The following is a 22,951-nucleotide window of genomic DNA, read 5'->3' on the forward strand; positions in this document are numbered from 1 at the left end:
CTAAAGACCTTACAAAAGCATAAGCCTTCCTTGTTTCCTTGGCCTTTTTCTATTTTATCTCTATATATATTACCTTATGTTCAATCAACCCATAGGGCAGAAACTGTATTTCCTAATAATCTGGTAGTGTCATGCACTTTTATGTTGCTGTACAGATAACTGATGTATAAAGAGCATGACTGATGCTGTGAAAAGCCAGAAGGATAAGGTTAATACTTGGTGTAAACCTGACTTGCCTTTGTTTGTTATAATCACCCCTCTGAAAAAAACACATCACAGTGGTGAAAAAGGAGATCTTTACTTGTAACACAAGGAAAATCTATAGCTGGCGCAGGCTGGCAACGCTGCTGTTTGTTTTATGTTCAAGTAGGCACACATGCAGGCTAGTCAGGGCACTGTATGGCTGCTTCACATCTTGCTCACTGACTTCTCGGAAGCCTCTCTTGAAAACAAAGCTCTCCATAGGATGTAACTACTGAGTTATTCATCAAAAGGGAACTGCTATGTTATCTTACGCTGATGTGTATGTTTGCTGATTTTCTTTTTGTGTTTCTTAGTCCACCCACTTAGCCTGAGCTGGGGTGTCCCATAACTCAGCCATCTCCAGCCTAGAGGGTATCCTTGGGCACTTTACTTCACCATGCGCTGCATTCTCTGACAGTACTGACTGGATGTGGATCATTAATATCTTCATTGTGACCAGAGCAGAAAAGCAAAGTTGGATCATATACAATTATTTTGTGGTTTTCCCTTTTATTTCCTTGTGCCTAGGATGATGGCTCACTTGTTTTAAGACACTGAAAATTATAAACTTCTAATGTGGATGATTGCAACAAACATTACAGGCAAGGTGAGGAGACATTCCATAGGTAGAGACTGGATTTCTTTTAGCAGACAGATATTGTGTTGCATTTTCCTTGTCTTTGAATCACATTAAATATACACATTGTTAAAAGGCTATTGAAATGTTCAAATGTCAGTGTTTCAAATGAAAATCAATAGCATGCTATTAGGCTCATTATATTGCTGTTATGCATCATTAAAATGTAGTTAAAAGCTTTCAGCACAAAGTGGAGATGGGATGAATAACAAGACACTTTGAGGACGTGCTGCACATCAGGCACAAGAGAAACTTTGTAGGCAGTAGGAAAGCAGAGAGCTCACTGGGTGTTTGAACATATGGGAACACGAGAAAACGAATGACGCAGAACTCGGAGGGTACAAATCTGTGGAGCTGCACCACTGCTGAAGGAAAACAAAATTGTCAAATTATTTTTAAAGATACTTTTATAAATGGGTCTTCGCAGTTTGAAGTTTTCCTTTTTCTTAGTCTATGTGTATCGCTACACCACAGTGCTCAGTAATGCCCCTGAAAATACTACTGACATTTTGCCTTCTTGCACAAAAGGATTGTATCATGTCCTAAACGCACATTTAAATGTTAGCTTTTCTAAGTGTCTTTCTAGTCATGTGTCATGTGGAAAAATGTCAAGTTATCCGATACTTTAACCTACTTCTGAAATAGATTTCTATGAGAAACTTTTGTTTTAATATTTAAATATGTGTGCATGTATGTTTATACATGAAAAAGTACATACATACACAGTTACGTACATATGAGGGAAAGAGAGCTTCCTCACTAAATCTCTGAAATTTTCTTTCCAACTAAAGAGAGAGAATGGGAAGAAGAAACTATCTCAGTCACTGGGTGTTTAAATGGGCAATAGGGACAACAGATTTCCAGTCCTTGCACACATTTTTATGCTTTTATACCTTGCACACATTTTTATGCTTTTATACCAAATTATCATTGAGCACATGCTTGCCTTGTTCCCAAAGCAGGACGCAAAGCAGGACTAGAACACAGACCACCATCCTGTATCTCAGCAAGCACATTTTCACAAACCATCAGACCCTACTTTTGCTCCCTTTTCCTTGCTGCAAAGCTTTAATGCCTGTAGACAAAGCAAAGTAACATCATCCAGAGGAGATGAACACTCTCCTCTGCTCCTAATAGCCATAGCCAGGGCTGGACTTTAAAACCCTATGGGTAGAGGAATAAAGAGAACCTGAATCCCCCACTACCTTGACAAGAGCTCTCTAATCAGCTCTGAATTATTGAATACTCTTTCAGAAGATGGATTTCAAACTTGTGGTTTAAGCATAAAGTCCTTCCTTCTGCAATTTTATCTGCATAGGTAAAGATTCAACTGGAATTGATTTTGGATGAAAACAGAAACATAAAGCATAGATCAAATCATCGAGCCAGGGACAGAAATAGTGCTGTTTGAGTCAGATGTGCAATTGCATAGCTCAAATTATAAATGCTGAGTGCCCAAATTAAAGTACACAGTGAAGAGTTCCCAAGCAATGCATATACTGAATGTTTTTCCATAAAACGGGCTCAGCTATTTTAGAATTACAGATGGAATTAAAAATATCCCTGTCTGATTAAACAGTAAGACAAAAAAAAAGACAAATGAAAACATAATTTTGCTTCAAATCATTTTTTGAGGAAAAAATATTTCTGAGTTTCAGGGAAGGGTTTCCTAGTCAGAAGAGGATTCTATGCAAATATGCATATGCAAATACCCATACTGCATTCTGCTTTTACATGCCAGTAGGACCCTGCTGGAGTTCCACCATTACTTTTAACTGAGGGCAAAGCACCATCTCTTCTGGAAACGTCTAACACTCAAGAAACCAAGCAAGTGGACTCACATTAATTTACATGTATGAGCACCTGCCATTTGAAAATTGGTTTAAAATGCAGAGGTATTACTAAACTTCACAGTAGTTACAGAATTCAGAAAGAAACATATTTATTTTTAAGCCACTCACTGTTCAGTACTTATGAAGCCATTCATGCTATGATAGTTTTGGTGTTTCTTAAGTGCTCTTCAAGCTGTATCCAAGAATCCCTAGGCATCTTTGAGGTCTGCCTAACAAGTGAAAATGTGTTCTCATACAGTTACCAGAAAAGGCTTTTAGGCATAGTTAGTATGCCAATATTATTGATTACTCCAGGAATAACAAAATCTCTTTCTGCACTGGTGGTCCTATCTTGTGTTTTGAATTGAAGAGATGAACTAGGAAGAAAAACATACAATGGTTGCTAGAAAGAGACACATGAAGAGATGCATACAAAACACACTCCTTCCTCTTTCTGATATGTTGCTATTTAAAATGGGCAGACAGGATGGGTCACTTCAATCATCTTGGAAAGAAATTTGTGTACAACAGAGAAGTCTTGTGAGAATAAACAGAATAATCTGGAAGTGCTTTAATTTCCCCTTCAACTTTAAGGTGTGATTTAATTGCTTCTCACTGTGTCCTTCCCAAATCAAATGTGGGATAAAAGATATGCTGGTGGGAGTTGTTTACTAAGTATTCAGCCTCTTTACTAGTAGAAATTCAAATACTTGCTCCAGAGCAAGTCAATTTAATATATCTTCTTTGCTATTTTTTCTTTCTCCTTCCAAATGCTGTCTTCTTCTATTGCTGCTTCATTAGCAGGTTTTTTTTATCTGATGCCCACAATGCAGTTCATGTTCCTTGGCCATTGCCTAAAATACAACAGGAAACAATAACATGATCAATTTTAATAAGGAAAGAAGGAAAAGCAACATCTACAGTTCAATTATACAGCCTTTCCCTTAGCTCAGGAAATCAAATCAAACTGAATGTGTTCCTTTGGTCTCAGATCTAATTTTCCAGTAACAATTATAATTTATCAAAGGCTGGTGTTCATTTAAATACTAAAACAAATGCATACTAATGGGCAAATCATTTGTAAAGGTTTATTTGTATTTGCAAAGGGTTACCTGCCAAGCTAGACTGTTTGTGTCACTTTCAGTTTGGAATCTGTGCATATGTACTGGCATTTATGAGCCAACAGGACAAATCAGAGAAGGAGACTGACAGTAATTTAAGTAGAACCCAAATCCTTTTACCTCCCTTTAGGAACACAAAGCATGATTTTTACTGAGGCTCTGATTCAAACCCAAACATAAAAAATGACAGGTATATTTTATTCTCTTTTGACCATTTAACGGCTATTCTATAAGCCGTTTAAAAGAAATGGAATATGCTCTGACTGGTCCCAGCAGACCTGTTCTGCAGAGGCAGAAAACTGAACCCTTCCCTTTACACCATGAAACTGTGCAGCAGTGATCTATTTTCCTGCAGAATCTGACCCTTCCAGGCTCACTGAAGCAGCTGGGACCCCAGTCTTCCTCTTTGGGCGCAATGTGATCCATTTCAGGAATAAAATCTGGCTGGGAACTCATGTATTTGAGTCTGCACTAATATCACATACTCTTGCTTCTTCATTACACAAATTTTGAGCCCAAGGATACCGAACACACATATCCACAAAATATAGCAACCTGTGTAGTTACAGAAACTCTCTTTGACAGTACATTTACTACACTTCCTGCTCCAAGATTATTTTACCCTCATCTTTTCTTTAGATTGAGATTTTTGCTACCTTGAAACAGTTAACATGTTTTTTAAAATCATTATGACTTCAAAATTCTTTTTGTCAACTGATGCTTGTGCCCATCCCGCTTCCTATTAAAGTATTCCATCTTCTAAACCATCAGCTCTTCTGCTCTGACCAGAAACCTTTTAATTTTGATAAAGGGCTGCATTAGCCACATATAAGTCACATGATTATTTTTTGCTATCTCAGTCACTGGGAAAACTTTTTACTGCTCTGAAGTCCATTTCTGCAATTCTACATTCCAGTAAGTACATTATCCAAGAGTAGCTTGCATTTCTCAAATTTATAGGAAAAGAAGAGAAAGCTTTCTCTCTCTACATATGTTTCTTGCTTTGCTTTAGTGTCTTCAGTAGAGTTTGTAATTAGGAGCAGGCTGCACAAAAAAGACCACCTGGACAGAATCATAACAGCTCTATTTGGCTGTGAATTAGCACCCAGAAAATTGTACCTTAATTTAAGGCACAATTTTAGGCATAATCATTTCTAACCATAAACTACATCCTCAAAATGAACAAATACATTCTTTGTCATCACCTCAGAAACAGAAAATTTGCTGGTAAGTCTGCAGTAAACAGATGAGCACAACATACAAAATCCTTAAGGACGGATTAGAAGAAAACTAAATTCTTTGCATCACTGCATAGGATCTTGGAGACATTTCCAGACAAGAGCCATTCCTGATGGGATACAAGTAAAACGAACAGTCTCACAGTGAAGTGTTGATAAGAGATGTGAAATGAAATGCATAAAATGAGTCACTATTCATCACCAGGATCAGATGGGATTCACCCAAGAGATTTTTATCAGCTGAAGGATAAAGATGCTGAACTATGAAATGCAATGTGCAACTGGGTCATCAAAACGGTCTCAGTATCAAAGAAATAAGAGTGGCAAGTCTGATACCAATCTTTAAAAAAGCCATGGGGATAATCCAATAAACTATAATATAAACCACCAAGTCCAATCTCTGTACTGAGAAAACTGCATGCAACTACAGCAATGACCAGAACTTGTGCACGCACAGGTGAGACTGAGGAGTAACACACTGTGTGTGCGTAAAGGGACAGATGATGCAGTCTTCTCAGGCACATGCTAAGTTTCCTGGTGAGAAAAAAATCATTCAGGACTGTAAAAACAAAAATTGGCAGGAAGGTGCTGCAGGAAACTTTCATAATATTGCATGACTGAATTAAATGGCAGCGATATCAGACAGCTCTTGAATGCAAAGTAAAATAATGCAATGAGGGTGGTGTGGAAAGGGAAGGAATCCTCCCTTTCATAGTGGCGGGTGCTACCTCTCTATTCCTGCTAAGGAAGGCACTGGGGACAGTTCTTATTGTCAGGTACACAGCTCAAAAGAGCAAACACAAATGAAAAGAGCAATAAATGGGACTCATACTATAAACACGTATAAATCTATGGAACACAGACAGCTTGAACACTGGATCCAAGTTTGGTTCCTCCCCTTCATAAAAAGGATATGGCAGAAGTAGAAAAGGCAGCAAGGGGCAACAAGGATGGTAGAATGAGGATGCCACAGAAGGGGACGTGACCTTAGAGAGGAACAATCGAGGTAAAGCATGATAAGAGATGCAAAGAATGATAAGCAATGAACAGAGTGGAGAAGGAAGCACTGTTTTGCGCAGCATGGTTCTTACACCACAGAACTCATTGCTGGGGGTGGGGGGGAGGGGGGGGGGTGTTATGCAAGCCAAAAATAGAATTGGGTTTATACAGCATTTGAGAGGAGCTCAAAGAAGAAAATTTCCTCGGGCCTGGGAATCACAGTGATGAGCATTCAACCTTTAGCTCAGGAAGTACCTACACGCAGATTGCCAAATGCCAAATGTATGCAGGGCAAAGCACCACTCTGTGCCTTCCCCACTACACACTTCTGCTGAGACAAGACGCTGATCCTATGGTTTTGTGTAGTTACAGACATTTATAGCCACAGCTACTCACAGAAGTTTCTTTCATTTAGACCAAGGACTCTCATCAGGAAAACTTAGTTTTGCTGCAATAAGCTATCACTCTCCCAAGTCTCTTATTCCTTTGTACCAAACCGTACCTCCTCATCTCTAAAAGACTGAGAAACAGCCAATTGGGCCTTTTCCCTTCAGCAGACCACTGATGTGGTTTCGCTTTCCCAATTTATTGCAGTGGTTCTTCAACCCTACTGCATCACAACTCTTTCTTTGACAGGAATAGAGAACTACAGTTTCTCTACAGGTCAGCAAGACAGAGCGGAAGACAAGAGTTCCCTGTTCTGTATATCCTCAGCTCTCCTATAAACCAAATGTTCTTCTCACAGACTGAGTGTTCAAGTCAGCTGTCAAAGTTCATCTTTATACCTATTTATACAGAAATTCATTTGAGTTATGAGGAGACTTCTTTGATTGGACTGGATGATATTATATTTCTTTTCCAACCTTAATGATTCTGTGATTCTATAGACGTGGCACTTTGGGACATGGTTTAGTAGGCATGGTGGTGTAGGGCTGATGGTTGGACTGGACGATCCTATAGGTCTATTCCAACTGTAATGATTCTATGATTCTTCTCCCACAGTTTTCCTCTCTACACTATTGAACCTTCACACTCTTTGACTGAAGATGTTCAACTTCATCTCTCTATCCATCACAAGTAAGCATAGAAAGCTCTTGTTCATGTCCATGTTTTCCCAAGTTCTAGCCCCACTGCACATTTACCCAGATTACTTCCTCAGCAGTTTCTATTCCCTTGATCTTCCAAAATCTTAGTTAAAGTCCTTGCAGTAGCTGTTAGTAAATTCCAAATGTGCCCGAACTTCCAAGGACTCCTCTGTTTCTTTGAATATGCTGGCCATGGCAGGAAGCTCACTGGCATCCTCTTCCATCTGGTTTAGTGTTCTAGCTGTGTATCTTGCCAGCAGGCCTCTCACAGATACCTAGTCAGCTGAGGGGTAGCTTCTCTAGCAACAGGGCTTTCTGACAACACCCCACAGGGCTGCAGACCCAGTTTTTCCCCAAAGTCATTGGGTTTTAGTGTCTATAGATGTACATGAAGCCTTTGCATCTCTCAGATTTGAGATTCTTTCCCCCGATAATGTTAATTAAGGAACACATACATTACTTGGTCTATATTTGGAACTCTAGATTTCAATCAATGTTATTTTAGAAACCGAATCTCATCTCTTACATCAGCATGGCTAACTGGAGGGCCAAGGTCTCCTGGGCTTGGTGACTTGGTAAGAGAACAAATACCAGATGAATCAGACAACAGAATCAGCATCTGCTCCCAGGACTTTCCAAGCCCTTACCACAGCACATACCACAGCAAGCTCTTCCTGCAGGTCATGCCCTCAGCTCTTCTTCAGACTGGTGTGTCTGTGAGTTGCTGTCCCTCAAGGTAAGCTTCCACAAGGTAAGTCAGTGAAACAGACCATTGCACTTAACAGAGGGGGTTGTCCATCCTCAGCTTCCAGCCACACACTACTGCGGTTTATCACCCTTCAGCTCTGCCAAGGACCACCAGAAAAGCAGGTAGTTCTCAGCTGAACTGGACCATGGAAGCAACAGACCAACACGGCCTCCAGGACACCCTTTAGGCAAGGCAGAGGTAAGCAGGGAGAGGAGGTGACCAGCGCTAGCAGCAACGCAAGGTGGTGGAAAACAGCCCAGTCAGTGAATATAAGCACACCCTCGGTACCTCTTCTGTACAGCTACGTTCCCCAGGGTGCTCAGCCCCTCACGGTGTTTGGAATCTGCCTGTGCTCCCAGTCAGGGAAGACTGAGATGGCAGGGGAAGATGTCTGGGGGTAGAAGATTCCTTTATTTCAGAAAGCAATGGGAGAAGAGGAGGCTGAGGGGAGACCTCATTGCTCTCTACAACTACCTGAAAGGAGGTTGTGGGGAGGAGGGTGCTGGCCTCTTCTCCCAAGTGACGGGGGACAGGACGAGAGGGAATGGCCTCAAGCTCCGCCAGGGGAGGTTTAGGCTGGACTTCAGGAAAGAATTTTTTACAGAAGGGGCCATTGGGCACTGGAACAGGCTGCCCAGGGAGGGGGTTGATTCACCTTCCCTGGAGGTGTTTAAGGGATGGATGGATGAGGTGCTGAGGGGCATGGTTTAGTGTTTGATAGGAATGGTTGGACTCGAAGATCCGGTGGATCTCTTCCAACCTGGTTATTCTATGATTCTATGACCTCAAAGTGACGTAAGGAGTGATGGGATGACCTCAACGCCATGCAGCTAGTGCTGGGACGACCTCAAGGTGACGTAACAAGTGACGGGAGGACCTCAAAGTCAGGTAACCAAAGGCCAAGGGGAGGGTGGGGGCCCGGCCGGCAACAGCCAATCCTCCCCTGCCCGCTCGCTCCCGCTTGCCGGGCCGCTTGGACCAATCAGCGAAGCGGGAGGGGCAGAGGGGGCGTGGCCAACCGCACACCGGCGGCTGTCTCGGACCAATCAGCGAAGCGGGAGGGGCAGAGGGGGCGTGGTCAACCCCCCGACTCCGCTGGACGGCTCGGGCCAATCCCCTTCCTCGACGAAGGGGGCCGGTGGAGGGGGCGTGGTCAGCACCCCAGCTGCCGTCTCGGACCAATCAGAGCAGCTGGAGGGGCGGAGGGGGCGTGGTCAGCCTCACCCCGCCGCGCGGCTCGGGCCAATCAGCGAAGCCGGAGGGGAGGCTCGGTACGTGAACGGCAGCCTCCCCTCCTCCTTTACGACGGCGCCGTAAAGCGAGGGTCGCGCGGGCCGCGTTACGGCGTCGCGGCCGGATGCCCGGGGGCGGGGGGAGCCCGGCGGCCGGGACGCAGGGGGGAGCGGAGCCGGGCGAGGCGGCGGGCGGCAGGATGAGCCTCTCGCCGAAGGAGCTGTCGAGCCTGCTGAGCATCGTGTCGGAGGAGGCGGGCGGCAGCACCTTCGAGGGCCTCTCCAGCGCCTTCCACCACTACTTCGGGAAGGCCGAGCATTTCCGCCTGGGCTCCGTCCTCGTCCTCCTGCTGCAGCAGCCCGACCTCCTGCCCAGCCCCGCGCAGCGCCTCACCGCGCTCTACCTGCTCTGGGAGATGTACCGCACCGAGCCCCTCGCCGCCAACCCCTTCGCCGCCGTCTTCGCGCACCTGCTCAACCCCGCGCCCGAGCGCGGCGGCGACGAGGCCGAGCGCACGCCGCTGTCCGGTTCGTCCCGGGGGCGGGAGAGAGTGGGGGGAGCACGGGGGAGCCCCCCCCACCGCGGCTCCCGGAGTCGGCTTCCCCCCGCTCCCGGGGGCTTGGCGCTTCCCGCCTTTGGAGAAAGCGCTGGGAGTTATTCATGGGAGGCATCGCTAGGAGTGATGTCGGATAGGGCGCTTGGTTGGACCATAACGTGGAGTTTCTGGGAGAAAGCCCCAATAAAAAAGACAGGAGGTCATAGAATCACAGAATGGTTTGGGTTGGAAGGGACCTTAACGTCCAGCCCCGCTGCCATGGGCAGGGACACCTTCCGCTGCATCAGGGAGTTCAAAGGCTCGTTCAACCTGGCCTTGAACACCTCCAGGGATGGGGCTTCCACAACTTCTCTGGGCAGCTTGTGCCAGTGCCTTGCCAACCTCGCAGGAAAAAAATTCTTCTTGCTATCTAATCTAAATCTCCCATCTTTCAGCTTAAAATTGTTCCCCCTCATCCTATCACTGCACTTCCTGATAAAGATCCTCTCCCCAGTTTTCCTGTAGGTAATGGGGTGCTTTTGACAGCCTTAAAGGTGTGAAACAAACCTCTTAAAGAAATAGATGAAAGTGAAGCACTCTCTTCTGCTTCAGTAAATACAAGCACAACAGTGAGGGGTAAATCAGTTTCTTTTTTTTTTATAACTTTTATAAACTTCTTTTGTACCTTGCCATATGAATTGCAATGCTAGGTCATATTCAGTAGCTCACTATTTTTCTAATTTATAAAGCATGTAAAGAAACTGCTGTGACTGATTAGCATCATAGGTTGCACGTTGAGATGCGTGATGCCAGTCAGTATAACACTATGTTTTGCATAATTTTAGGAGCTGAGTAGGTAGCAGTTTTGTGTGTACTTTCAAAGACTCTAGAGTTACGCTCTTCCCATAAGTAACACATTAGTTTGCTTTTTATTTTTGCTTATTCTGTGTGAAGCGCATGGAAGCCATTAATGCCGCTGCTTTAAAAATTGAGGATTGTTTTCCTTTGTGTCTCCACAGGCTTCTTGCCTCCCATAACTCCTCCAGAAAAATTCTTTCTTTCTCAACTGATGTTGGCCCCACCCAGAGAACTGTTCAAGAAGACACCTCGGCAGATTGCTTCAATGGATGTGGGAAACATGGCCCAGTCAGTAGACATAAGTGGACTTCAGCTGGCTTTAGCAGGTAAGATGGATTTGTGGCCGTGGTTCAGTGGTGAGTGGAAATGCTAATTGTGGTGTGGCTTTGAATTACCTGAGAAATGTTCTTGCCTGTCCTTAATATGAAAAAGATTGAACTATGCATTAGGGTCTTTGAGCTCCTTTCGAGCACATAGAGAAAGTTCAAGTGCAGATTATGCCTTAACTCTTTTATCCTACTTAACAATAGCTTTTTAAGCAAATGTCACTGCCTTAAACATGGGAACATTTTGCAAGTACAGGAAGATTTTTATCCAAAGCTGGGGAGGGGGGAGCAGGGTTGGGTGATTTTTGCTTTTTTTGGTGTATCCCTGTTGACTCTTTGCAGTGTTTGTCGTTTGAGAACATAGCATAACTGTCATGTTGTCACATGCTGGTACTTCAGTTGCACCTGGCAAATTGGCTATTGGAATTATATCTTCAGTTTTCTAAAATAAAGTCAGATCTTGCAGCACTTGCTTGAGAGTGGGAAGGTTATTTGCTTTGGATGGATTGAAAAGAAAAGCAACGCGGTGCTTATCCTTTGACAGGAAAAAAGGAACAGGAGCATTATTATTCTGATCACGTTGACTGATGAGTCACATCTGGAGCTAATGTGAAATAGAAAATATTGTTGGGAACAAGGAGCCAGTTTGGACAGCAAAAAATAGTGGTTTTTTCCTAGGTACGTGCAAATGGACCTACTCGCTTGAAAACTGACCATCCCACTTCTGTATCTGTATGACATAGTTTACTTCTCTGAGGTCAGGCCCTAACTAGGCTTTCTCCATCCTGCAGCTGTGTGTTGGTATCATCATTTTCAACCACACCACTGTTGTGGTGTGGTTCACAGTGGGTTGTTCGCAGTGTACAGATGTCCTCTGGTGTCCTCCTCAGATACTGTTTCCAGACTGCGAGATCTTTTCAATTTGCAAATTGAATATGCTGACATACCTTCAAGGGGGAAATGAACTCTTATGGTTCTTGTTCTGTCCATCCTGTCAGTGTTTCTAGAATACTTCTGTGAATTTAGATTTGTGGAACTGCAGGTAATTTGAGGATTTTAGAATAAGGCAGATGTGATGTCTTAAAGAAGCCTGGAGTTCTTTTGTTTGCTCTTATTTGTTTTCCCATTGGTGCTGTGTTTCTCTTCTGGACAGTTTGTTCTCATTAAAAATGAAACATATGGAGAGCCTCAAAACTGTAATTACATGGATGGGTACTCTTGGCCATGTTTTTTAATTTTTTCTTTTTTAAAAGTAGAAGACTCTGATGGCTTAAAGTACAGTATAATGGCAGTATTGGGGCTTTGCAAAATTAAGCCCTGTAAGATGTGCTTGTATCGTTATTTACATAATACAGTAAACATGCATAATTAATTGCTTATGAGTAGCTGTACGAGTTGTGTAACAAAACAAGCTGCATCTGAAAAAGCTTCATGCTGTCTCTCTCGGGCTTCTTGCTGTAGTTCCCTGGAATAAATGTCTGCTTTCTAGTCACTTAGAAGAAAAGGAGCAAGAGATACTATTTGTCATGTTTCAGAGGGTCTGTGAATTTTTCACAAGTTATCAGTGCATTTCTCCTAGTGATCCAATAGGCAGGATGAAGCTGTGTTGCTGACACTGCATAAATATTTGTATTGTGGTACTTAGAGTCAGTGTTTAAGGGGTTGCATATACCTGCAAAATCAACTTAGAAAAAAACAGTTTAGAAAGTACTCTTTTTTTTTTTCTATCAGTATATGTATAGTGATCCTTTTTTTGTAAAGGGAGGAAAAAATACTTGGCTTGTCTGCTGATCTTGAGCTCATTGTGACAATTCAGTTGCAATTCTGTTTTGTTTTTTCTGTGTGTAGGGTTTTTTTGGTTTATCTTGTTGTTTTGTTTTGGTTGGGGTTTTTTTCCCCCTCAAAATTAGACTGGCATTTTGGGAATGAGTTAAAACTTGCTTTGTTCTCGTCTCCCTTTGGTCTACAGAATGTTCATTCAGGCCTCAGTCTCTCCTCATAACTTAGTTTTATTGATCTGGTGTGTTACTGTATAAAAGTAACTTCTTCCTAGCTGCAGGGATGAGTCTTCTGGCAAAGTGCTTGTAACTGTTTGTCTGCTAACCCTTATTTGATTTAAGAGTAATTGTCCTGTATTAAAGTTTGCAATACAATAAAGAGCATTCATGTAAGAATCAAAGAAAATTTATTTTTACCTTTTAGAAGGGAAAAAAAAAGCTCCCTAAGGGAACCTGAGTGATTGTTTTCATATTTTTTTTTTTTTATTTAAATGCTATGTTCTTTCTTGTTAAATTGGTTTCTACTTAACCTGAAACTGCTGATCCAGCTCTAATTCTTGAAAGCAGCAAGGGTGGGCTTTTTATCATTAGCATGTATATCTAAGGGCTCACGCAGGCTTCTAAATTCAGTGAATTGAAGGACTATCTTAAACTTTTATATTTCTGATTAAGCATCATTCTTCATTTGAGATTATAGGCATACAAGCACATCAGTGATTTACTTCTACTAACTCAGAGATTTAAGTTCTAGACTACAAAAAGCCTGAGTAGGATGTTCAGTATCTTTTTTTTTTTCCCATAGAACTTCATTTGTTAATTGAACCCTTTTGCTTGGTGGCTAAATGAGAGTACTCACAAGCTGGAGTTTTAAGTAGGTTATGAAGTCAAGGATGTGTTCTATAAACCAGCTCATTTGGATTTTGACTTTTAAAAAGGGGGTTGTTGTTTTTAAACAACTGAAAAGTATGCTAGTTGTTGCCTTTAACAGAAAAACACACTCTGCTATGGGGCTTCAGAGAGCATATATGGAAAGGTTTGCATGATCTGAAATAATCATACAAAGTAGGATAGAAAGCCAAAAAAAAGAAACTGGTTATGGGTGGTGCTTTGCTTTGTTGTTCCTTTTGTCATTCACAGTTTGGGCATCTCTTGTGGATTTGGTTGGAGTAATAGGAAATGGCTCACATGTGAGGGAAGCCAGGAAGGGTCGAAGTGGTTGCACAAAAAGGAGCACGCACACTTTGCTTAGAAATGCAAAGACAGTACGCGGAATCTGACAGCACTACGCTTAATTAGGCAGAAAAAGAAGTGGTGTTCAGTTTCATGTGGAACTTTTTCAAGGGCTTCCTTGTGTGGCACCCACAATTTTGGTCTTAAGGCTTAATCTGCTGCTCGGTGCCCTCTGTGGAGAGTGGGAGGAATGCAAGGTGGTGTTCTGTAGGGGTCTTTTTCTGGTTTTTGTCTGCTGGGGTTTGTTTTGTGTCATTTTTCCAAAGCAGTGGAAACCACAGTCTCTCAAAATAATAGAGAGAATGTAGATGTTTAGGCGTTAAGACTTCAGATATAGAAGAGCAATAGATTGTGGCAGAACACCCAAAAATCTGACAGTGCAAGTATTGAGCCCCATAGTCTTCACGTTTTCAGCTGTATATGCTAAGTTTAATATCGTATTTATGTAACTTGTCATGTCATTTTGTTTTTAAAGAGACACTTTCAGCTCCTGTCAGATTTGCTTCAATGACGATGGATATAGTGTCACATAACAATTAAACTCCATCTTTTTCCACACAAGCACTTTCTTTAACTTGACACCAAATGCCAATGCCACTGAAATGTGTTAGATAAATATGAATAGCTGACTTCAGGTCTACTATGACTGTTACCATTGTGGAACCTGTAAATGTATCTGTGTGGACTTTTCACTTCTCTGCTCTGGGAAGAAGTGATTGCAAAACTAGATATAGTGTGTGAACTCCTTCAGGAGTACCATGTGGACCTACTAATGTACTTTTAGATGCAGATTGCATCAGTTACTGAACTTTTTTAAAGCCAAGGCTATGTTTCGGATTAATTTCTGTTTCTTCTTATCCTTGCTGCCTGCCTCTGTCCCTTGCCTTTCAGCTGGCACCCTGAGCTGCCTGACGCAGTACTAAATTTCATGTTGATGTTTCTAGGTTGTTTTTTTTTAAGCGAGTTATTCTCTAAAGCTGCTTGTTTCTCACTGCTTTTAGTATTCCAGGCATTTCTGTTTCAATTTTATGCTTTAATATTATGGACTGGCCTTCTTTCAGAACGTCAGTCCGAGTTGCCAACACAGAGCAAGGCCAGCTTCCCCAGCATTCTCAGTGATCCTGACCCAGATTCTTCCAACTCTGGTTTTGACAGCTCCGTTGCCTCCCAGATCACAGAAGCCTTAGTGAGTGGACCAAAACCTCCTATAGAAAGTATGTGCATTTTCATATCTTTGTTTCTGTAACTTATGACATGCTATGTTATTATACTTCTCTAGACAAAATATAGGGTAATCAAGAAGTATTTTCAAGGTATGAAATGGGAATCAAGATGATTGAAACAGTGCAAAATTGTCATGCTGTCTTCAGAAGAGACTCCATAGTGTTCACATTTCCAGACTTTTCAAAATAGAAAGCCTGTCTTCAATTTGTTACCTGTGCCATCTATTGGCTAAAACACTGAGTATGATGCCCATCAGGTCTTAGTTCCCTACACTGAGATTAGCATCAAATATTAACAGCTTACAAAAGGAAGGAGTTTCTGTGGAAGGAAGAAAAGACCACAGGATCAGAAATCTAGTGATCTGAATCAAGAGGAGGAATGATGTAACACAAAAGCAGAAATAAATCTGGGAGGCACATAAGAAATTCTAATGTTGTTCTCAGTGTTGTAATACCTTGAAGAAATGGGGGCTTCAGGCAGCCTCTTTTTTTCTACTGATGTAAAAATGAACACCTGAAGCTGAAACATTTCACGTTGTTGCCACTTTAGGTCACTTTCGACCAGAGTTTATTCGACCACCGCCTCCACTTCATATATGTGAGGATGAATTGGCATGGTTAAATCCAATAGAGCCAGATCACACAATTCAGTGGGATAAGTCAATGTGTGTTAAGAACAGCACTGGAGTTGAGATAAAAAGAATCATGGCAAAAGCTTTCAAAAGTCCTTTGACTTCTCCACAGCAAACACAGGTAAGTTTCAAGCACTTTTCTGTCTAAAATAATTTTCTAATAAGCTACCTATTCACTCATGTATTCTAGAAAACTTGGATCGTTTTAATTGACCAATGTTTGAATTCAGGAAAGTCCAAGGGCTTTAAATTGTAAAACTCAAGAGTTTTGACTTTGGTGTATATTAATAAGGAACAAAATTTTAAACTTCATAGCACTGACTGGATATAGCCATTGCTGATCAATGTGACACTAATATTTTTCTGCATGAAAGAATCTTTTAACAAAGTTGTTTGTGCTGCTTATGCTTATGTGGAAGATTTTGATAAGTAATTATTTCAGAAATTGCAACAGTGATTTATTTTTTTTAATTTATTTATTTATTTTCCCCCTCAATTTGATAGTATTACCCCTGGGCTTTTTTGATAATCATTATTTTAGCACTACAAAATATTCTTTATTTGTGGAACTTTTCCTGACAAGAGTGAACTCAAAATTGAGGTGTCTTTCCGCTGGATGGGAAACTAAAGAAGGCTGAAACTTATCATGTTTTTTAAATTCCCTTCATTATCACCCACTGATGAAAGACTACTAAATACCTTATTAAAGGTTTATGGGGACAGTTGCCTTTATATAAAAATTTTGAAAGACACTGGAGGTACACTTTAATGGAGGTGCCTAAATTACTCATTTATCATTCTGCGGTAGCTTAGGTGTATTATAGCAGATTCTTCATGCAATAATATGAATCGTTAAGGAGAAAAGAAACCAGTCTTTAATTCTGTCTTTGCAGCTTCTTGGAGAACTGGAAAAGGACCCCAAGCTTGTTTACCATATTGGTCTAACTCCTGCCAAACTGCCAGACCTGGTTGAAAACAATCCTTTAGTAGCTATAGAAATGTTGCTGAAACTGATGCAGTCTAGTCAGATAACAGAGTATTTTTCTGTCTTGGTCAACATGGACATGTCTCTACACTCAATGGAAGTCGTAAATCGGTGAGTGGTATCTCAAATCTCAGAAGGTTTCCTTAAGTATGTAAAATAAATAACCAGACAGTTCTGTAGTAATTGTGAGGCTGGCCACAGGGCTGTCTTCGGATGCATTCAAAAGACTATCAAACATAACAGGAATTGAAGAAATGACTTGTCAGATTACAGTGAAGGAAAAGAGTATCAAACTGTCATTCCTTTTTCCATTTCTCTTTGCTGTTGTATTGTGTTGGGTTTTTTAATACTCTTTTAATAATAAGACTTAGTGTTCTCTGATTAATCCCACAGAGGAAGTGTGTGCTGTGGATTTGTTGTTTTCCAAGACTATTGGACCAAGTCTGTTTCTTCTATAAAGGCTTTACTTGCTTTCCATGTAGTTCCTTTTTAGTGGTGGTGCTTGTAGTTAAAGAAAAGAACTCTCTATTTTAGCCTAGACTCAGTTTGTGAAGTTACCTGTGGGTTGGTAATAAGGAATTGAACCTCTCAAACATTTTCAATCCTAAGTTCAGAGAATTTATAAGTTTCTTTTTACAGCAGTGCTATTTAAAAATATTACTCTAATGTTAACAGCTTCCTTTTAGCAGTAGCAAAATGTCACAATTTCCCAGCAGAGAGATGTGATGGTCGAGGCATATATTACATTTTATATGAATTCTGGTTTTTTACCATGTTAGGTATGGTGAAAAGCACAGGTGTTATGCTAGTTAATCTTTCAGTCCCTGCTCCAAGAAAGGAAAGGCTTATTCCAAGTAACCACTGTGTTACTTATTAATACTTGCAAAGTGTTTCTACTTTGAAAAGAATGGGAAACCACATGTAGTGGTGTGGATAACTTGAACTGGTGTTGAAAAGTACTAGAAAATAATTTTATCGAACTGTTTGATACATTCAGCTCAAAACGATTTAAAATAGTATCACATAAAGCAGTCTGTCACTGCAATCTATCAAATGCCTAAAGCTTTATTCAAACAATAGATTTCTGGTTAATATGAATTTCACTAGCAAGTACATGTCCTATGTCCCAGGAAGCTATAAATGCAGTCACTGACTTGTAAAGATGACCAGTTACTGGATATGTGTGGTTTTGTCACTGTAGTGACTGTCACTCCCCCAATGGGTCACAATCCAGTTCTTCCCAATGAAGAGTTCACGTTCTTTTTATATATCTAAAAATTATTCTCACCTCTAGCTTCTATCTTCATTCAACTGAGGTAGCATTTGTGTTTCATTAGGACATCTGGAAAGGTTAGTTTTGATCCTTCCTGAAATACGCCTGTGTGGTAGATAAAGGACTTAAGTGGGACAAACAGCAGTTATTGTGAGAATCCTCAACAAAATGTTAATGCCACACAGCTAATCTGCTTAAACACAACTTGCATTCTTGATATGGCTTAAGTGAACAGAAGGTGGTATTGTTAAATAGTCATCCTGCTTTATGTTCTTGCCCTGTCTTCATTGGAAGTAACTTCTGCGTATAGGTACAACCAATTTTCTTAACAGAATGCTACCTTCATCAATGGGACACCTTTTGGACAGTTAATCCCCACAAAGTACATTTCTGCCTCTTATTTCCTTTAATTTCTTGGCAGTTACTGAATGTGAACTCCCCAGTCAGCCTTGTTTAGCAGGCTTCTTGCAGCAGAGTTAAACTGAACCTTAAAATATTATTTGAGGAAAGAAATATTTTATTTCTGAAATAAATTCCTCCCCAGTGGTGCAGATGGACAGCAGTTATTGCCCTGAAGCTGGCCTAATGATCGTGACATGAAGAAATAGTGGTAAGAAAAGAGCTTTTACAAATGTTCAGGGTAGCTATGCCTACCAGTCAGGCTTGCTGATTCTTCCACAGCATAACTACCATAGGAACAATTTATCTTAAACTGCAAAATTACTGTCAGCTCAAGCAGGGAGACACTGGTTTTCAAGTGAAATAACGGCAACAGCTTAGCTGGCCAGTGTTAAACTACAGATAGGTGTGCTTCGCTGTTAACGCTTAAAAATACACCAATACCATTCTTTGATGCAATAGTTCTCCAACCCTGCTGCAGTATTCTGAGATTATTGTGCATCATGAATCTACTTAACGCTTTCATCTAGTCAGATTCTCTTGTATTTGAGCTCCAGTTACTCATTGTTTCAGTTTCTAGGAATAAAATTGTGATCTGAAAGAACTAAGGAAACTGATCTTTTGATGCAACAAAGGAGTTATTCCAGTTGTAGACCTAAGAAAGGACATCAACATCTAGGTTCAGAGAATGCAAATGAATGAAATGGAAATGTGAAAAGCAAAACTGTGTTTCAGTGCTCATTGCAGAAGAATCCTGGTACTCAGCTTGGGGTCTTCATAGTAAATTGGAAACCATTATCATGGACTTATTTGTGTAATATATAGCAAATGTTCATAGGTGTGTTGTATACTAGAAACCAGTAACTCAGCTTCCGTACTGTGTCAGAGTCTCTTAATGGAGACATTTAAATGTTTAGAAATATGTATGTGGAAGCTGAGAGATATAAGCTCAGTATGATATGACTGAGAATAAACTTATGTTTCAGGTTTAACTTGTATGTTTTCCCATGGAATCACTAGATTTATGGCTTCATAAACTAATGGCTACTTTTAATTTGAACAGGCTTACTACTGCAGTTGATCTCCCACCTGAATTTATTCATCTTTATATCTCCAACTGTATCTCCACCTGTGAACAGATAAAAGACAAATATATGCAGGTGAGTACTTTAGTGAACTGGTTAGGGAAAAAGATCCCACATACTGCTGTGTAATGCGTGTGAAGATTTTATGAGGCTGATACCATTGAATTATTCTGTCTTACTGTTCCTTTATTTCAAGGGCATGTTTTTTTTCCTAACACTGTGCTCAAAGGGGCTGCTAAGGGCATATAGCAGCTGTACTTTAGGCACACTAGAGCATCAAGGAATGTATATATCCTGGTATATTGGATACTGATCACCAAGTAACATGCAAAGCTTGTGAGATCTAATGTTTGTTAATACTGCGTATGAGGCCTCACAGCAACTGAGACTCAAGATGTTTTGTTTGAAAAGCATGTTACAGAACCCATTCCTGTTGGAAGTAACAGAGGCACTATTCTTGGAGATTGGGAATCAGCCAGCATCTTGCATTTGTACTCCTGTTCCGAGTTTAATCTTCCTCAATTATTAAAGTTAATCTTGTAATGCATTTGTGTTGCAGAGAAAAATGTGTGATGCTTTTAATGGCTGTGAAGGAAGCACCTTCTTCAGTTTCTGAATTCTCTTGGTATAGGTAGCAAATTTTGGAGTAGTAAGCTGAGATCCTGTAAAATTAGTTGGTAGCTTATTTTCATAATTATTCTAAAATACTTTGGACACTTAATCCACCAAGTCCCCTCAGTTCTGTCTGATAACTGTTCATGTATATAGTTGCTTTTAGGGAAAGGTTTGGTTTCAACTCTTTCTCACAGTGTGAACTATGAGACCATGTTAACGATAAAGCAAGATCTGCTTTTGTCCTTGAAGAATGCACTTTGTATGAAACAGATGATCAGTGACTGGATCCGTGTTCAACAAATTGTAGGTGATGGTTCCTAGGTCACCACTTCCCAACCAACAGCGTGCTCTGCAAAGGGTTACCTAAGCAACCCTCAGAAAGGAGAAACGCTTCTGAGATCCCATCTTTTTACTGAATCAGGTGGAAAAATCACAGCTCACAGCCATGAGCTCTGAAGCATGTTCTTGCATTACGTGACACTGACACTGTCTTTACTTCTAAGATGAAGAGGGTCACGTACTAATTCAGTGATAAGGCACTTCCCACCAACAAGTGGGATCAGTTGTGCTGCTGTCACTTCCCAGCTGGAGTGCTTTAATCATGTGGTGACTGGGGAATTGTGAGATGTGGAGCCTGTTCATTTTACTTTATAGTGTTACTATATAAAATAAGACTAAGCAAGACCGTACTGATGACATCATCTTGAGCTACGCTCCTTTGTCTCTGACTTTAGAGATTACATAAAAAAGAAATTGGGTGCAGTGTGTATGTAGATCCAGTGCTTCATTTGTGTGCAGGATTAATCTGGAGAAAGCTCCTCTATCCAGAAGTGCAGTATTACTAAGTGGAAGAGTCAATTTTTTTAAACACAGTAGCACTACAGGAGGTAGAAAAATAGGGGAAGCAGCATGTACAAAGCTTGGGAACAAAATTACTGAAGCTAAATTCCCCCTGAAATCCTTCAGTTGACTGCTGGCCTTCAGCAATACCCTTAACTAACTGACTTGCTTGCAAACTTTGATTTGGATTATGAAACCCTGTCTCTTCTGTTTCAGAACCGGCTGGTACGTCTTGTTTGTGTCTTTCTTCAGTCTTTAATCAGAAACAAAATTATTAATGTACAGGACTTGTTTATAGAAGTGCAAGCATTCTGTATTGAGTTCAGTCGGATACGAGAAGCTGCTGGCCTTTTCAGATTGCTGAAGACACTGGACACTGGGGAAAATCCATCAGAGACAAAAACATCAAAATAAAACCACTGTGTCACTGGTGGAAAAAAAACCCGACTCTGCCAGTGTTCTATACCAATTAATTGTATATTTTAAATTTAAATTTCTGGATTAATGATGTAATACACTATAAATAGCATTTTGTGCATTTAAAAAATAAATAATGTGTTTTCTGATATACATGATTGAGTTTGTGAAAAGTGTTGGGCCTATTTTTGACTATTTGCTGTTTCACAGCAAATTTAACTGTTATCTGGCACTCGCTCTTTGTGTCCAAAATGGCTTGTGAATAATTGAAGTCAACTTGTATCAAGGTAAGTAACTTCAGTTCCTGTTTGCCCTTTCTTTACTGGGAAAGACTTTCTAGAAGCTGGGTACAGCTTCTAATGATGCGTGCTGGTTTTGGTGAGTAAGGGAAAGTCTGTCCAACCTTAATGATTCTGTGATGCCTAGGAAAAGCTAAGGGCTTATCTTTCCATGGCAGAAATGAAGTGTTCAGTGCTGTAGGCTCAGAGCAGTACTCTCTCTCTTTTCAAGATTGCAGAATTTTTCCAGAATAAGGGACTCGTACTGTTAGTAGCTGAAATACCACATCTATTTCATGCTTGTATGAATGTTGCACTGAGGAAAGATGGTCCCATTTCTTCCATAAAAATCCAAGTCATAGAATCATTAAGGTTGGAAAAGACCTCCAAGATTATCAAGTCCAGCCATCAGCCCAACACCACTGTGCCTACTAAACCATGTCTCTTATGTTTTTTGAACACTGTCAGGGATGGAGACACCACCTCTTCTCTGAGCAGCCTCGTCCAATGCTTGACCACTTTGAGTAAAGGTATTTTTACTAATATCCAATCTACACCTCCCCTGGTGCAACCTGAGCCCACTTTCTCACATCCTGTCACTTGGGAGGAGAGACCAACACCTGCCTTGCTACAGCTTCCTTTCAGGTATTTGTAGAGAGCAATAAGGTCTCCTGTCAGCCTCCTCTTCTCCAGCTTTCTCTCCTCACTTAAAAATTTGTGCAAAAAAAATTTGAGCAGCTGGCTCTGTGTCTACCAAAATGAAAAGATCCTCTTCCTTTGAAAGCATTTTGCTAGAGAGGTGTTAGATGTCAGGTGTTGGGGAAACTGGGGAAAGAGTCTGCTAAAGTAGTATTATAAGCTTATAGTAGAATAGCTGCTGTTACTTGAAGCCCTGAGACTGAAAAGGAAAATAACTTGAAAACCTAGCTAGTTCTGATGTAATGCTGCTTGATAAATTAAAGCTGTTTTAAATCTGCATCTGCTTCTCAAATTTTTATGATGTGCGAGATCAATAATGCAAGATCAACACTGTCTCTTGCTTTTTCTTTCCAAGTAATTTAAGTTGCTAAATTACTTAGATTGAAAATCCCATCGATCTCTCATCTCATGCAGGACTTTCGATATGAAGTCCTGTGAAAGGTGTTTTTTAACCCGTAATGACAAGACTTTTATAGCTTCCCAGAGTTAAAAGATTTTGTGCTGACTAAACCTGTATTTATTTAAGGCCTGTCCCAATCTAGACCTCCTTCTAAAACCCAAGACGCTTGCTGTAAGTCATTGTTTAGCAGTAACAGTTAACCTAACTTGTGTTCTGAACTTAATGCTTTATATCTACTAAAG

General features: G+C 40.8%; 1 protein-coding gene across 1 annotated transcript; it reads left to right on the plus strand.

The window, feature by feature from the left end:
- Positions 1-9,220: 9,220 nt before the first annotated feature.
- CNOT11 (CCR4-NOT transcription complex subunit 11) lies at positions 9,221-21,481 on the plus strand. The gene is made up of 7 exons (XM_069876715.1): positions 9,221-9,663; positions 10,691-10,855; positions 14,925-15,077; positions 15,637-15,839; positions 16,612-16,814; positions 19,439-19,535; positions 21,132-21,481. The coding sequence occupies exons 1-7, from the start codon at positions 9,261-9,263 to the stop codon at positions 21,327-21,329; spliced, it is 1,422 nt and encodes a 473-aa protein (XP_069732816.1). The 5' UTR covers positions 9,221-9,260; the 3' UTR covers positions 21,330-21,481.
- The last annotated feature ends 1,470 nt before the right edge of the window (positions 21,482-22,951 follow it).

The sequence above is a fragment of the Phaenicophaeus curvirostris genome, chromosome 1 (assembly GCF_032191515.1).
Source record: "Phaenicophaeus curvirostris isolate KB17595 chromosome 1, BPBGC_Pcur_1.0, whole genome shotgun sequence".
Lineage (NCBI taxonomy): Eukaryota > Metazoa > Chordata > Aves > Cuculiformes > Cuculidae > Phaenicophaeus > Phaenicophaeus curvirostris.